The sequence below is a fragment of the Ptychodera flava genome, assembly GCF_041260155.1.
Source record: "Ptychodera flava strain L36383 chromosome 23 unlocalized genomic scaffold, AS_Pfla_20210202 Scaffold_24__1_contigs__length_23054250_pilon, whole genome shotgun sequence".
NCBI classification, from domain to species: domain Eukaryota; kingdom Metazoa; phylum Hemichordata; class Enteropneusta; family Ptychoderidae; genus Ptychodera; species Ptychodera flava.
In genome coordinates, this window is record NW_027248278.1 from 413,090 (window position 1) to 428,767 (window position 15,678).

Below are 15,678 nucleotides of genomic sequence, written 5' to 3' on the forward strand. Positions count from 1 at the left end.
GTGTGATTCCAAAGGTGGGACTGCGATCTTTGATGTATGTTTAGTCTATATATATCCGCTTGGTGTTTGTTGGCCACGTGTTTCCAGATCATTCCAAAGTGAAAATGACAGACGCTGAATTGTATAGAACAAAAATAACAGACGGAGTCATGGCCATTTGTCAGACAAGACCATTCAATTTTTAGTAGACTATAGTCTATAGAAGCTATTGGGATGGGTATCCGTCTGGCGTCCGTCAATAGTATGTATGTATGTATGTATGTATGTATGTATGTATGTATGTGTGTATGTGTGTATGTGTGTATGTGTGTGTGTGTGTGTGTGTGTGTGTGTGTGTGTGTGTGTGTGTGTGTGTGTGTGTGTGTATGTATGTATGTATGTATGTATGTATGTGAGGCGTCCGTCCACTCAAATATCTTTTAAAGGAGATTTAATTGGATGGTTGGCAAGTCTTAACACCCATCAAAGTTTTTGATTCACTGCTTTTTCCTCTTTGATTTTAATGATTGACATCCATTTCTGTACAACTGTTCAGGACATCTGGTTAAGCATAGAAAGTGTGAAATACATTCACAGCTCATTCAAAATACAGCTCATTCAAAATGTACTGTGTTCAAACTTTAAGATTGACACTTTGAAATTCCTATCTTACAACTGACATGTCAACAATTTCATTAAAACATAGAATGACTATTTAAAATATAAATATATGTAAAATGTAAAATATATATATATATATATATATATATATATATATATATATATATATATATATATATATATATATATATATATAATTATGTCCACCTTTTGTTTTACCTATGTCGGCGCCAGGGGGGGGGTCAACCTGTTTTTGAAATTTGGAATAGGGGGGGGTCACCCTGTTTTCAAAATTTGGAATAGGGGGGTCAGCCACTTTTTGACGTCAGCAAAAAATAATCCACCGGGCCCCCCCCCCCCCCCCCCCCCCAGGCCGAAGAAACTGACCAGTCCCTAACTGGCTGTCAACTTCAATGTGTTTTTGGTACATAGAGAAAACTATGGGAGCAAAGTTTTTCGACAAAATGTCACATGACCAGCCACTTCCTGTGTTAATTATGCACATACCTAATTCTGGGCTTAATAATAGAGCTATAGTTCTGATTTTTTGCTCACGTGTTCACACACGTCAGCATATGGTTTAGCCATGTGTGTGTGTGTGTGTGTGTGTGTGTCCGTGTGTCTGTGTGTCTGTATCCCCATTATCTCAAAAACGGCTGAACGTATTTCAGTCAAATTTGGTAGACATCTTCAGAATTCAAATGGCTAGAACTGAGAAGGTTTTGGTGGGCGTGGCTTGCGTATTAATGAAGTTATCACAGTTTTAATTTTTGTGATACATAGTAGTCTATGGGAAGCATGATGACCATGCTTTCTGGACATCTCGACCCCTAACCAACTCGACCCCAGTCAACTCGACCCGCTACCAACCTAACCCTGGTTAGACCTTATAGCCTTGCTCCTTCATGCCAAATATCAAAATCACAGGTCTTGCCAATTTTGAGAAGAAGATTTTTAAAGTATTATTTTTCTGATTTTTCTATGACCTTTGACCTCCCCTATACCTATGCAGCTAAGCTATGGCAATGGCTTATTCTGGCGTATGTGAAAGTCCAAGACAGCCACCGTCTATTGGACAATGGCCAGTAGGGGACCAAATTGCTCTCCACAATTTTTGGGATTCCACTTGACCTTTGACCTTGGCATCTTCCTGCAACTCATTTATTATGTGCATTTCTAATTCTGAGCTAGCCAATAGAGCTAGAGGTCTGATTTTTGGTATATAGGGATAACTTAGCAATACCATTTTTTTGACAAAATATCATGTGACCCCGATGACTTTTGACCTCAAATATACATATATGGCCATAACTAAGTAACCACAAGTGCTAGTCTGGTTCCCTGACCCATTTCCCCGGTAGAGGGCGTGGGGAAATATAGGGTCAGGTACCGGGTAGCCATCTTGAACAGAATTTTGTTCAAGATGGCGGAGGTTAGTCACCTGACAGAACATGCTACAACAAATATGGCTGCTACCATGAAAACGCCGGTCAAAATTCGACTGGATCAGAATTATGTTCGAACACTGGTATCCGAACCAAAAACATTGGCACACGAGACGGGAAATATAAACTGAAAGGATTAATCCAAAAGTACGGGGAAATAGAGGTGATTGAAGGCTGGTTGTGATATTGCAGCAGTACGCGCTAAGGGTCATTGAGGTCATCGCCGACTGTGGCGTGACCCAAATGACCAGAGCACGTTCGATACACGCCACAAGTACTGCTGCGATATCACAGCTAATTGAAAGCAAACTTTGTTGGAACTGTGAACGACGATTGATTTCGATGGATAGAATGGTGTCCGAATTTCGTGAAAAATGCCAGGCATCATGTCGACGTTCTAAAAGTATCAAGGGGTGTGCTAAATCACAGTGGCTAAATCATGGAGGTAAAAAGTCTTTCTTTCTACCTCCACGGCTTTGTGGTACAAACAAGAAGATGGTGTCAAGTGAGCCTGAAAGTGCGAAACCCAAGAAACATGAGAAAAAGTTACAAGTGTTACTTTCATCCAATCACAGCTTGTTTTATTTTAACCCAATAGCGTCCATGTTCACATTAGCCGGTACCTGACCCTATATTTCCCCACGCCCTCTACCGGGGAAATGGGTCAGGGAACCAGACTACCACAAGTGCTACACCCTTCATATTTGGTATGATGGGAGACCTTATGACATCACATCCTGTACCTCATTAATTATGTGCATATCTAATTCTGAGCCAGCCAATAGAGCCATATGGCCATAACTAAGTAACCCCAAGTGCTACACACTTCATATTTGGTATGATGGGAGACCTTATGACATCACATCCTGTACCTCATTAATTATGTGCATATCTAATTCTGAGCCAGCCAATAGAGCTAGAGGTCTGATTTTTGGTATATAGGAATAACTTAGCAACACAATTTAACTTGATTTTAGTCATTGAAACTTGCTATATACATCATATACATTATTGAGTCAAAAGACATTTTTACTTCAGCCAATTCCTAATTTGCATATTAAATGAATTTTCATACTTAGGGATATTCATCTGAATTGACTTGATCAAAATTGATGTAACTTGCTATGTACATTTCAGACACTTTAATACAATATTATTGAAAGTCATTAAGCATTTTCTCTTCAGCCAATTCCTAATTTGCATGTTTAATGAACTTTCCTAATTAGAGATATACATCTGAATTGACTTTACCAAAGTTGACAAAATTTGCTACATATATTGCAGATACCATGATACAACATTATTGACAATCATTAAGCACTTTTACTTAAGTCAATTCCTAATTTACATATTGAATGAACTTTGCTTATTAGGGATATATACTGGGATTTACTTGATCAAAGTTGGCAAAACATGACAACATTGATGATTATACCTGGTTAAAACAATATCGAAAGTCATTTCACATTTTCATGTCAGCTAATTTACATATCTAATGAGCTTTCACAGCTCGGCATATATGGCTTGAAGGACTTGGCAAACGGTAATTACACTTGCTATATAAAATGGTGATACAATGACAGCAGTCAAAGAACTTTAATATTTTTATTTCAGCTAATTACATATTTGTATACTTCATGACCTTTGAGAATTAATCGGCGGTGATTATTGTTCATTATTTTGATCATAACACTTTCAATGAAGTTGCAAACATGGGGCAAAGGTTCAAATTTACACATAACTGTATGAAACACGTGAGCATTTTCAGTTCATATCTGGTTGGTATGTAGGGATAACTATGGGATACATTTTTTTTTGACAAAATATCATGTGACCTTGATGACCTTTGACCCCAAATATACATATATGTCCATAACTCAGTAACCACAAGGGCTACACCCTTCATATTTTGTATGATGGGAAACCTTATGACACCACAACCTGTACCTCATTAATTATTTACATATCTAATTTTGGGCAAGCCAATAGAGCTGGAGGTCTGATTTTTGGTATATAGGGATAACTATGGGATACAATTTTTTTGACAAAATGTCACGTGACCTCAATTACCTTTGACCTCAAATATAGATATTTCTTCATAACTCGGTAATCACAAGGGCTACACCCTTCATATTTGGTATGATGGGACACCTAATGATGACGCATCCTGTACCTAATCAATTATGCATGTATCTAATTTTGAGCCAGTCAATAGAGCTGGAGGCCTGGTTTTCGGTATATAGGGATAACTTTGAGATACAAGTTTTTTTGACAAAATATTATGTGACCTGGCTGACCTTTGAACCCAAATATACATATATGGCCATAACTCAATAACCACAAGTGCTACACCCTTCACATTTGGTATGATGGGAGACCGTATGGTGCCATATCCTGTACTTTATTAATTATGCACATATCTAATTCTGGGCAAGCCAATAGAGCAAGAGGTCTGATTTTTGGTATATAGGGATAACTATGGGATACAATTTTTTTTGACAAAATGTCACATGACTTTGATGACCTTTGAGCTCGATTTCACAAATACTACTGTAGCCTTTCATCTTTTTTGCATATTTATTTCTCTATTGCGCCTGTGCAGACAGAAAGATGGTAAACATTTTGCAGAATTACTTAATCATCTCAGAGTTGGCCAATATACACAGGAAGATATAAACCTACTTCAGCAAAAGGCTGATGAATTTTCTGGTCAAACAGATCAATGTGAAAATGGAATTCGCTTGTATACTACAAATTTAAATGTTGAAAAACACAATTAAGCAATATTCACTAGAGTGCTGACAGAGAAATTACGGTGGCTCTCCTGCATTCCAATGCAGTAAATGGCACTTACTCACTTTACTAGTCGCCTAATAATAAACCGCCACATACTCCATCAGGATAGATTGGTGTTAATGTATGCAACTTATTTTTATGTTAATGCGCCAAATCATGCCGTATATACAATTAAATGTATCAAACACAAATCATGTATATCCCGTATCCCAACCCCATGCCTCCAAGTCAATTACTGCTTACCAACAACCAACTACTTCAACTGGCCTCACACTTGAGGAGCTTCAGTGTCCTTGACACTATTTTTATACCATGAAATATGTGTCAAAGTTTGAAATCTATTGATGGATCATACATATTTTGAAAAATGTGTCAAAGTTTGAAATCTATTGATGGATCAGACATATTTTTATATTCTTTTTGTCATTTTTATCATATTTCGAACACAATGTGTGCATGTTTAGTCCAATTTCCACCCTCATATTTTGTCATTTGTAAATGCATTAGCAGAATTCTTATATCTATAAGTCTAAGACAAATTAAGTTAATCCAAATCTAGCTTGGTCTATGATACCCATTGAAAAGCACCCAAATCGACAATCATGGGAGAGTATGCAATTAATTTTTAGCTCATATTTGGTATGTATATAAATGCCAAAAAGAGCTTATATGGCAAGTCAGTGGCATCTGTATGTCTGTGTGTATGTATTTATGTATGTTTGTATTTATGTGCGGATGTATGTCCGTCACACTCAAAAGCTCCCAAACCGCCGCACCTGCCATCTCAGTATTTGGTGTACAGGTAGACCAAGGGGTTGAGATGTGACGTTGTTCAAATGAACATGTCAGTGTCAAAAAATATGCAAATGAGGTAAGAAAAAGGGGAAATCCTGCAAATGTTTGGGAGTGGTTGTATTAACTAAAACAGATTATGAGTATTTCCTGTCATTGTTTATGAAATATTACATGTTAACAGACCTGCTCAAACTAAGAGGGACTAGCTGTGTTGAAACATTTCTCTGCTATGCATGTTGCTAAAGTTGACTGCCAGTACGTAAAGTTTCAGACCTAATTTACTTTTGTCATTCTTGTTTTTCTGGTTTGAATATTTCTTGAATGGACCGATTCAAACCAAATATGAGCACATAGTGTCCTTTATGGTATTTGGAATTCCTTGATACATTTTGCAAAAGAGCAAAACAAGTAACCTACCTGAAAAATAAATTTTTGAACAGTACAGTGCAAGACCTAAAATTTATGTTTAACTAAATTGTCAATACTAGAAGATTTTAATATTCCATCAAATAATACTTTAAATATTTGAAATCTTGAGTGTAAAAATGGCAAATTTGGTAAAGAAATAAGTTCTCCAATTTATTCAAACCTTTTCTTCTTTTAAATTAAGAATCTTTCACAGTTCGAAGTTTTAATTTTGTGTTATTGTATGCTGAGAATGTGAACATTTTATTCACTGCATGAAATTGAAAAAAATTTCTTGCAAAGCTGATTTTTGTGAAAAAAAGATTTTTGATTGTCGTTTTGTATAAAATTAATTATGGTGACCCTATCATTATTCTGTAGATTTTTGCTGTTTTAGTATACCAGATTTCAAAAATCTGATACACCGTTAAGACGTTGTATTTATTTATTGTCACTGTGATCTCATCTCCAAATTCTCCGCTATTTCCAATTTCTAATTATTAACATTTCATGCATTTCCTAGTACAATGTGGCCACACATTTTTCACCAGTTGGAAAATCACATTTCAGGGATTCAAAATTTTGAAAAAAAAAAAAAATTGGTAAATTTGAATGACATCTCTAAGCCTGTACACTTAGAGAATTGAAGTATTCTTAAGTAGCAATTTTTTGATCTCTCTTTCAGAAATGCATTGATATCCTGATAGAAAAGGAATACCTTGAAAGAGTTGATGGTGAAAAGGATACCTACAGTTACCTTGCCTAGATCAACTTACAATATTTATCAATACACCTACCAAGATCCATTATGGCATTTACTGATAAACTCGCTGCAGTGTGATAATGTCTAGATGCCATGCTCACTGCAGTCAAAACACTAGGATGTTGTGCTTGGCTGACAAACAGGTTTTCATGTGCCTATTCAAACCTAATCCAAAATTATATTTTAGTGCACATGGAATAAAAAAAAATGGATGATTGCTGCACATCCTATGACTACCAACAACCTCTATATTATTAGAGATAAATTCCCAATGTTTTCTCTGGTCAGATTGGTCATACAAGTTTTGATTCTGTATGAGCAGGGAGAACTCTTGAATTTCTCTTTACATTTACATTTCTTTGAAATTAGAAGGTTCATATTTTCTGCAGTGAATATTGTGAAAATTGTTGAAACACGTGGTGTATTAAATCAATGAAGCAGACACTTTGTATCTGTTTTCCCCCAATTTTTTATCTCTTAATTGCTTCTTGTATTACTTTATTTAAATGTTGTCATCTGTAGTAAATACCTTAGTATCTGTACAGTGCATTGAGATTTGATGCAATACAACAGATTATTACAGTGATGACATTTACAGTCTGCTGACCTGTATCAAACTTGCATTGCCTACTTGCTATATGAAATGGTGTACCAACATTCGGTTGTCACTTCAGGATTCAGCAAACACTATCATGAAGATCAAATATTCCAGCATGGTTGAGTGTTATCACTGATGTATTCTGTTGTTATTACCATTGCAAAAAGATCACTAATATGTAATCATAGCTACAGTGTGTTTGATTTAACCAAAACATAGTCCAACAAACACTTGGAAACATCTACATAATGTTTAAACTTCTCCAATATTTTTTTGCTGTTGAAGAATCTGTTGTAATATAATGTCATGAAACTTAGCATAGAGGGATGTCACTGCAAACTTAGAATGGAAGTCAGTTGCCTTTGTATTTAGTCAGCTTGATTGAAATATTCAAACATCAGTGTTTCAACAGTTGCTAGAATTTTTTAAATTTTTTTTTTATGCTATTGGAAAAAAGTGAATTTTTTAAGTTTCTGCCCCAGAAATCATATATGAATGAAGAAATTTATGAAAAAAGATGGTTTGTAGGAAACTTGAAGACAACATTGAGCAGGTAGTGAAAAATCACTGGTAGCTAAATCTGAATGATGTGAATGACCAATTACACCAGATTTTCCAAGAATTTATGTTTATGACCCACTGGAATAAAGTTTGTCACAGGCTTGAATTGGTCAATCTGACTATTTTTAAATTTCAGTTAGTTGTTCATTTGTATTATTTCAAATAAAAGTCGTACAGGAGAGTTACTTTTCCTTTTTGAGTCTATTTCTTGTTGAGCTGTGAATTTGCTGGACTCTTTCTGTATTTTCTAGTAGTCCCTGGAACTGCAGCAGAAATTAGTGGTGATAGGGCTTATAAAACGTATCAAAACCACATGAGTTTGTTCTCTTTTTTATAAAGCTCCCCCCCCCCCTTCCTCTAGTCAAACAAACTTTGGGCCAAATGTACTCTAGAGCGTCCAAAGATACCCAGTTCCATTTACTTCCAAAAGACTTTCATTTCAACCGACAGAACCCATACTAATTTCCTGTGTTATTACATATTAGATGAATATATTGCATCAAAAAACTGAGATAACAATGAACTGACACTGAAAGATATCACCTCATTTCAACAAGAAATTTATGTAATTATTTGTACGCTATTTATTAGCTCCTGTATGCCATATGTATATATGTCAAAGGAAACTAGTCTTGTAGCCTAGAAAACTTTGTCGTCTGAATGTGTGTATGTGTGTCTGTTGACATCAAAAACTTGAGAACCATAGCACTTTCCATCTTAGTATTTAGTGGGCAGGTGCATCAAACAGTAGAAATGTGAATATGTTGAAATGAACAAGTTTCTTGTCTAAAATATACATATGAAGTTTAAAAAAATGAAATCAGTCAAAACATTGAAACTCTTGAATCGCTTGCAAGCCCTGTATAATATTTTGTTTGTAGGTGCTTTGCACAAACTCAACGCAACTATTCAGCTCTGCTGTCAGCGACGTGGAGCTTATCAAAGGTAGGCTGATTTTCTGTTTGTTGTCCTCTGAAACCACAAGTCCGATGGCTTTGAAATTTGATATGCAGTTCTCTTGGGGTAACCTCACTTGTCTTTGTTCAAATTGTGGTGAAATTTGCATATTTGTGTTTTGGGGCATTTTTTTGCCATTATTATTAAAAAGTTCTCTGAAACCATGTGTCCAATTGCTTTGAAATTTGATGTGCAGTTTAATTAGGGTGATTTCAGGTAGATTTGTTCAAATTGTGGTGAAATTTACATTTTTGTATTTTAAGGCAAATTTATCATTTTTCGTCAAAAAATCGTTGAAAGTCTTCAAAACTAGAGGTCACATTGCTTTGATATTTGGTACATAGGTCCCTAGGGATCATCTACTTCAGATTTGTTTAAATTGTGCAGAAATATGCCACTAATCCTCTAAGTACATATAACATGGTAGGGCCACTAATCCTCTAAGGGTACATATAGGTGATAGGGCCACTAATCTGAGGGTACATGTAGAATGTGGGGGCACTAATCCTCTAAGGCTACGCGTACGTGGTGGGGCAACTAATCCAATACGGGTACATATACGTCTTGGGGCCACTAATCCTCTAAGGGTACATATACGTGGTAGGGCCACTAATCTGAGGGTACATATATACGTGGTGGGGCCACTAATCCTCTAAGGGTATATGCCGTTCATACACAGGCCATTGAAACGCCTCTGAAATGGTTCTGGGCCAATACTGACACAGAAAGTTATGTGTGGACACTCCGAAGTGGTTCTGAAGCGTTTCAGATTTGAGACGGTTTAGTCGGCCCGACCAGAGCCGTTGTAGGGATTAACTCTATCCGCAAATTGCTGTGTGGTCAGACTGAGCCCCTTCAGAAGCGTTTCAAACGCCCTCACGCGACATTTATTTGTAACATAAAACAAACAACAACCAACAAACAATATTTTCTTTCGCCATGGCTGCCGAACACAGTACTACCAGTGCGGACGCAAATATGCGATTTTTCCGTTGTTGCTAAGCATGCTTATGCCAAATTCCATTGTTGCCAAGGGGTCCTGGCGTGCGCTTCAGAGCAACATCAGACTGACTGGGCGACGGTTCAGGTAGGTGGAGCCACAGGTGCTTAAATCAACCAGTGATTGGTAATCAACCAGTGATCGCGGAGCCTCCTGTAAACGTAAATAAATAGTACGTTTACAGGTAGCTGTGATATCGCAGCGGTACTTGTGGCGTGTATCGAACGCGATCGGGTCATTGAGGTCATCGCACGTGGCGATGACCTCAATGACCCGATCGCGTTCGATACACGCCACAAGTACCGCTGCGATATCACAGCTAGTTTACAGGAGGCCCCGCGATCACTGGTTGATTACGTTTACAGGAGGCTCCGCGATCACTGGTTGATTTAAGCACCTGTGGGTGGAGCTCCCCAAATTTTCGTTTAATTTCGCCAAATAACTTTGAGATCGAATATTTTAAGCACAGTCCCTCTATCCACCTGTGTTTTAAGTAATCTTATTTTAAGAATACTGGTCTCCGATCAAAATTGACCGTTCATGCAGTAATCCTCCTCTAAATAATGTAAATATGCCCAAAGAAAATTAACATTGCTGACGATAGTGGATTGCATCGTTAGGAGAAAGTTGTCAGTATTATGTCCTGCTTTCTGATGTTAATATTTCCGTCTCACGGCCGTATCTTGAACAATTTTGGTAATTTCCGTAACAGTTTATGTATAGGAATAGATTTTGTGAATATCGCTTCTGGAGGAGGTCATTTGACAGTACGATAGCGTATGAAATGCAGACACCTGAAAACCGGAATTACATTAACTTTCCAGGCGATATAATTGATGATAACTTCGTTCACAATATTCATATTTAGTATCACGGTCGTTTAATCCAGTTATTTGTTAGGGAAGCATTAAGTTGACAATCTTCTGTCGCTTACTTGATGTATTATCATGCAGAATAGCTATAACCGTCGCGGTATTTCAAAAGCAATACCATGCAAGTTACCCTCGAGCCACAGTCACTTGCTGTTCGATATAAGGCGATGGCCGCTTTGGTATGCATTAGAAACATAGGAAGTCGGGAAATTGAATAGCCGCTATACGCACGTACAGCCGAGTTCGGAGACGGATTTTCATGACAAAAAGCTATAGTTTACTTAATAAACCAGCATCGATGGCTTCCAATACGTCTCTGAATCCATACCTGTTATAGTCTATTGTCAATAACGACCTTCTTGCATTTTTTGGTACGATTTCCGATTCTTCTCTCGATTTTTCTCTGAGTGTCTACAATGTGACGTAGTATTAAACATGAAAAAAACAAAGTCTCCTTCCTATGACCCTGTCTTAAGCCATAGCAGTGACTATTTTTTAGCTTCACCTGTACACATTAGAGAAAATGATAGTCTAGAGGGCGATGCTGTATACTAATTAGGCTGAAGTTCATATCAAGCATAGGGAGTCTATTTGGAGTTCATATCGGATGTGCATTAAGTTTGTGAGATGAGATCCTATCAGAAACAAATGAGAGCATTTAAGTCGGACGATTCCACAGAACAGCTGATATGGAAGGATGTTTTGTGAAAATCCTGTTTTATATAACAATATCTGCTACTGATATCTGTTAATATATCATGCATGTTTATCCATTGAAGTGATAATTTTCAAAGAGTGTCATTCTTTATACAATTTACGCACTAAATTGTCCTAACAATTGACTGAGGACTTGATAAATAATCATTGACAAATACTTTTAAAACATATGTATAATAAATGATAAATTTGCTGGTTTTTGATATGCATGTATATTAATAAGTGGTGTGAACTTATTCTTTCAGATCAACACTACATGGACTGATGGCCAGTGAACGTTATGCGTGACAAGACTGAAACATTTAAATTTCTTTTTGACATGTCATTACAACAATGATTTATTGCCATTAAAGACATTAAAGACATTAATTACAATCTAGATTTGCTGCAATTTTATGAATTTTGGTTGAAAATGAACTCAAAGTTCCATCATAAGATGGTGACAGTGATATTGAAAATGTAGAAAGCGAAAAGATGCTTGGTGTGGAAGATTCAGAGTCATGTTGATAGTATTGTGAAAAATAAAGAGTAATCTGTATCTTCTGGCCAGAATTTAAGCATTTTTACCAGTTTCAGCAAGGCGTCAATTTTATAACAGTTTCACTTTACCATATTTTGATTATGGTCTCGGTATTTGGGGTTGTTGTAGTCAAAAGGATATGGATCACTTGAACTGTCTTTTAAAGCGGGCAATGCGACTGATTTTGAATTGTGACATTGGTACCTCATCCATTGAAATGTTTACACTTCTACAATGGTATCTGCTATCCCATCGCTATAAGTACAACATAGTAGTGTCTGTTTACAAGGCCAGTCTCCTCCATACATCCGGGATATAACAGCGAAGTACAAAGATCCACAAAGATTTTAAGATTTATTAATAATAAAGCTCTACAAGTTACATTTGCTAGAACCGAATTATTTAAGCAGTCTTTTTGAGTAATTACCTGTACAACAATTGACCTTCAGCAATAAGAATTTGTACAAGTGTTAGAGGTTTTGAGCAGGCTTGTTACAAATTTTATCGACAAAGCTTTTTCGACACTTTTACATGAAACCTGTCTGTGTTGTAATGTTGTTGTTATCCTGTACTCTGTCTTCTGTGTATAAGTTTTCTTTGTGTTTGACCCTTGTGAAAAGAGGCGTATACCTATCATGGCTATAGAGTTAAAATAAAGTTTATAGGGCCTACTATCGTTGTATTGTTGTAAGATACTTATTGCATCAAATTGTAAAAGATTTATAAAAAATACGTATTTTAGTTTAGGTAAATCGCATAACCTCATTATTAATTAAACCTGTACTTTTAGAACAATAATTGTTAAATTGGACTCAGGTATAGCCTTGAAGCTGTGATACTTGTAATTTTTTTCCCTTTCTGGCTCAATATGCAAGTGTGCATTTCAGAAAAATCAGTGACAATCAGTAATAGTTCATTTATGCTTTTTTAGTAAATTCATATTGGCCACTTTAGAGATACAAGGCTTCAGTAAATCGCCTCATGCTTAATTTTCTGCACTTTTATAGGGGAGATACTTTCTCCGGCGCAAAAGTTCAGGAAAACGGGAGAAACGGTAAACGGTAGCCGACTGGTTTTGTGTGAGGCCTAGCAGCTAGGCGATGTTGCTGTGAGTGTGTGGGGGTTCGAATCCCGTTTGGGTTATAGTAAAAAGTATATTTGAGAAACGCTTCAATGAGTATCGTCGCTAGAGGGCAACCTTCACTCATGCGCTTTAGCTGTTATTTTAGGGATTTGCAAGGACTACCTGTACCCGCCAGTGCTATTTTAAGTAAACATTTCCGTCTCACGGCCTTATCGCCAAAACTGAGGGCATAGCGTTTCAGTTGGATGTCTGTGTAAAAGGACAGTGACAAAATCAAACTTGGAGAAGAAACATGTAATGAGCGTGACCAGAAAATTCAGGAGTGAATGAGTTGTATTTTCTGTCAAAACGCACGAGACAATCGCGATTTTCAGCGATATAAACTAATAAGACACTAAAAAATGTAAGCTTTGATAAATCTAACTTTATCTTTCAATTCGCCTAGTTATAATTAACATAAGTTGAATTCTCGATGAACTACAGGCGATATTTCTTTACAATGTGTAGCGCTAGATTTTGTGATTTTTTTGAAATTTTCGCGTTCCATACCACATACCACCCACGAAGGAAAATCGATTTTGCGCGTCTCGGGTATATGCGTCCGCACTGTACATCTCGCGGTATACTGATCCGACGAAGAGATAAGCTTGCTACCAAAAACCCTGTAACCTCCACAAATGTAATAATCTCCACAAATGTAATATCAACCACAATTGTAATAAAATCAACCACAAATGTAATAAAATAGTCAACCATTAATGTAACAACCCGCAATCACAAATGTTATAAACAAATTAACCATAAATGTAATAAAACTCAACCATAAATGTAATAAACTTGAACTTGCATATGTGATCATTTGTTTATCATTGCCCTGAGTAAATAATAACTTTAATAAGACTAGTGTAATGTTATTGCATACTTTCCTGAAACTAGGTTTCCTTTTCGAAACACAAAATAGGAAACGGCGAGGTACTAATCAAACCGTTAGATAATGGAAGTGGAACAGCAGCTCTAGACACTGATAATTACATAAAAGGGAAGCGTCAAAATAACTCATCAACCAGTGATACCACACAAAGTTTATGACAGATGACTCAGAACAAATAACAGAGAAATATAAAACCTTATAACAGAAACTTACGACACAAAACATATTGACGAGAACATATATTTCAATCTAGTAAAAAAACAATACGAACTCTACCTTGAACACAGTAGAACAAAATTAGACATCCTGGCATCCCTAGTGAAGAAACAAACTTCAAGTGGGACAACATAGGAATACAGAAAATCTATTAATTATTCCACACAATTTATCCATTGCTTTCCTTATTACATAGATCAATATTTAAGGGCTAATTCCTCAATTGCGAGGACAAAATAGATTTATTACATTTATGGTTGACAAGTATTACATTTATTGGTGATTTTTTTATTACATTTATGGTTACCATTTATTACATTTGTGGTTGGTGTTTTTATTACATTTATGGTTGATTTTTGTTACATTTATGGGCGATATTACATTTATGGGTGCATTTTATTACAATTGTGGTTGATATTACATTTGTGGAGATTATTACATTTGTGGAGGTTACAAACCCTATCAATTCGACCAGAAAAATTAATTACGATTTGAAAAACGTCGAATTAATAGGAAATTAAAACTGCCGAAATAATTAAGTGGTCGAATTTAATTTGGAACGACGAGGATGAAATTTAAGCGAGACATGTTTGCCATGTTGAGACTGCTTCAAAGCATGGACTGTGAAATTTTGTGAGGTCGACAAATTAGGTAACAAAAAACCCTCAAACAATTGTTGGTGTCACATCAAAATCAAAGTGGCCACGATTACAGACGGAACAATCTGTTACACTGCCTCCGGCCGCTCGACAGACGACACGTAAGTTGACATCGTGTGCCAGCCCTTGGAAATATATTGTAACTCCTTGACAGGCAGATGAGATAGTCTTATGGCGTTTGATGCATTGAAAGTTTGTGAAAATAATAAAAAATGACATCACCCATCATAAGAAACGTGGTGTTGAAGATAATAGTTTTTAAGAGAAGACTATGACGACCCATATTTCTGTAAGTATTATCTAACTTTAGAAAACCAACATCTGAAGATTTACTTCAACCAACACTTTTGGATTTGTCCTACTCTTTATTATAAGATTAGTCGAATTTCTGAAAGTAGGTGTACATTTTCGATGTCTGTGTATCGTCTAAACCGAAGTCAAATCCGAAAGAGTATAATCAGTTCGCGACAGCGTAAACCTCTCTATCTCTCCCTCTCTTCTCCGGCATTTCAATGTTTTATATTGTCGACATTTATATATCAGTCTGAAGTTTCAGGTCACTGCTCAATGCAAGTAGTTGATGTCAATTTTTCCGTATCGGGCATGGTCTCTATCGTCACTCTAATCGTTAGTGTTTTCCTGTTATATTCGATATCAGACTCAAAACACAACGTGAACAACGTTGATAATATATTGCATCTTTCGTATCGAAAACCGGTAAAGTTCGTAACTGGTGACATGTCGCGGCCTGGAGAAAAT

General features: G+C 36.4%; 1 protein-coding gene across 1 annotated transcript in view; it reads left to right on the forward strand.

Moving 5' to 3' along the window:
* LOC139125085 (cullin-1) overlaps window positions 1–8,148 on the forward strand; it is a 182,590-nt gene extending 174,442 nt beyond the window's left edge. Inside the window, exon 20 of the mRNA XM_070691194.1 lies at window positions 6,727–8,148. Within this exon, the coding sequence (XP_070547295.1) occupies window positions 6,727–6,807 (81 nt within the window). The 3' untranslated portion in view covers window positions 6,808–8,148. The remainder of the gene's footprint in view (window positions 1–6,726) is intronic.
* Window positions 8,149–15,678: the final 7,530 nt, after the last annotated feature.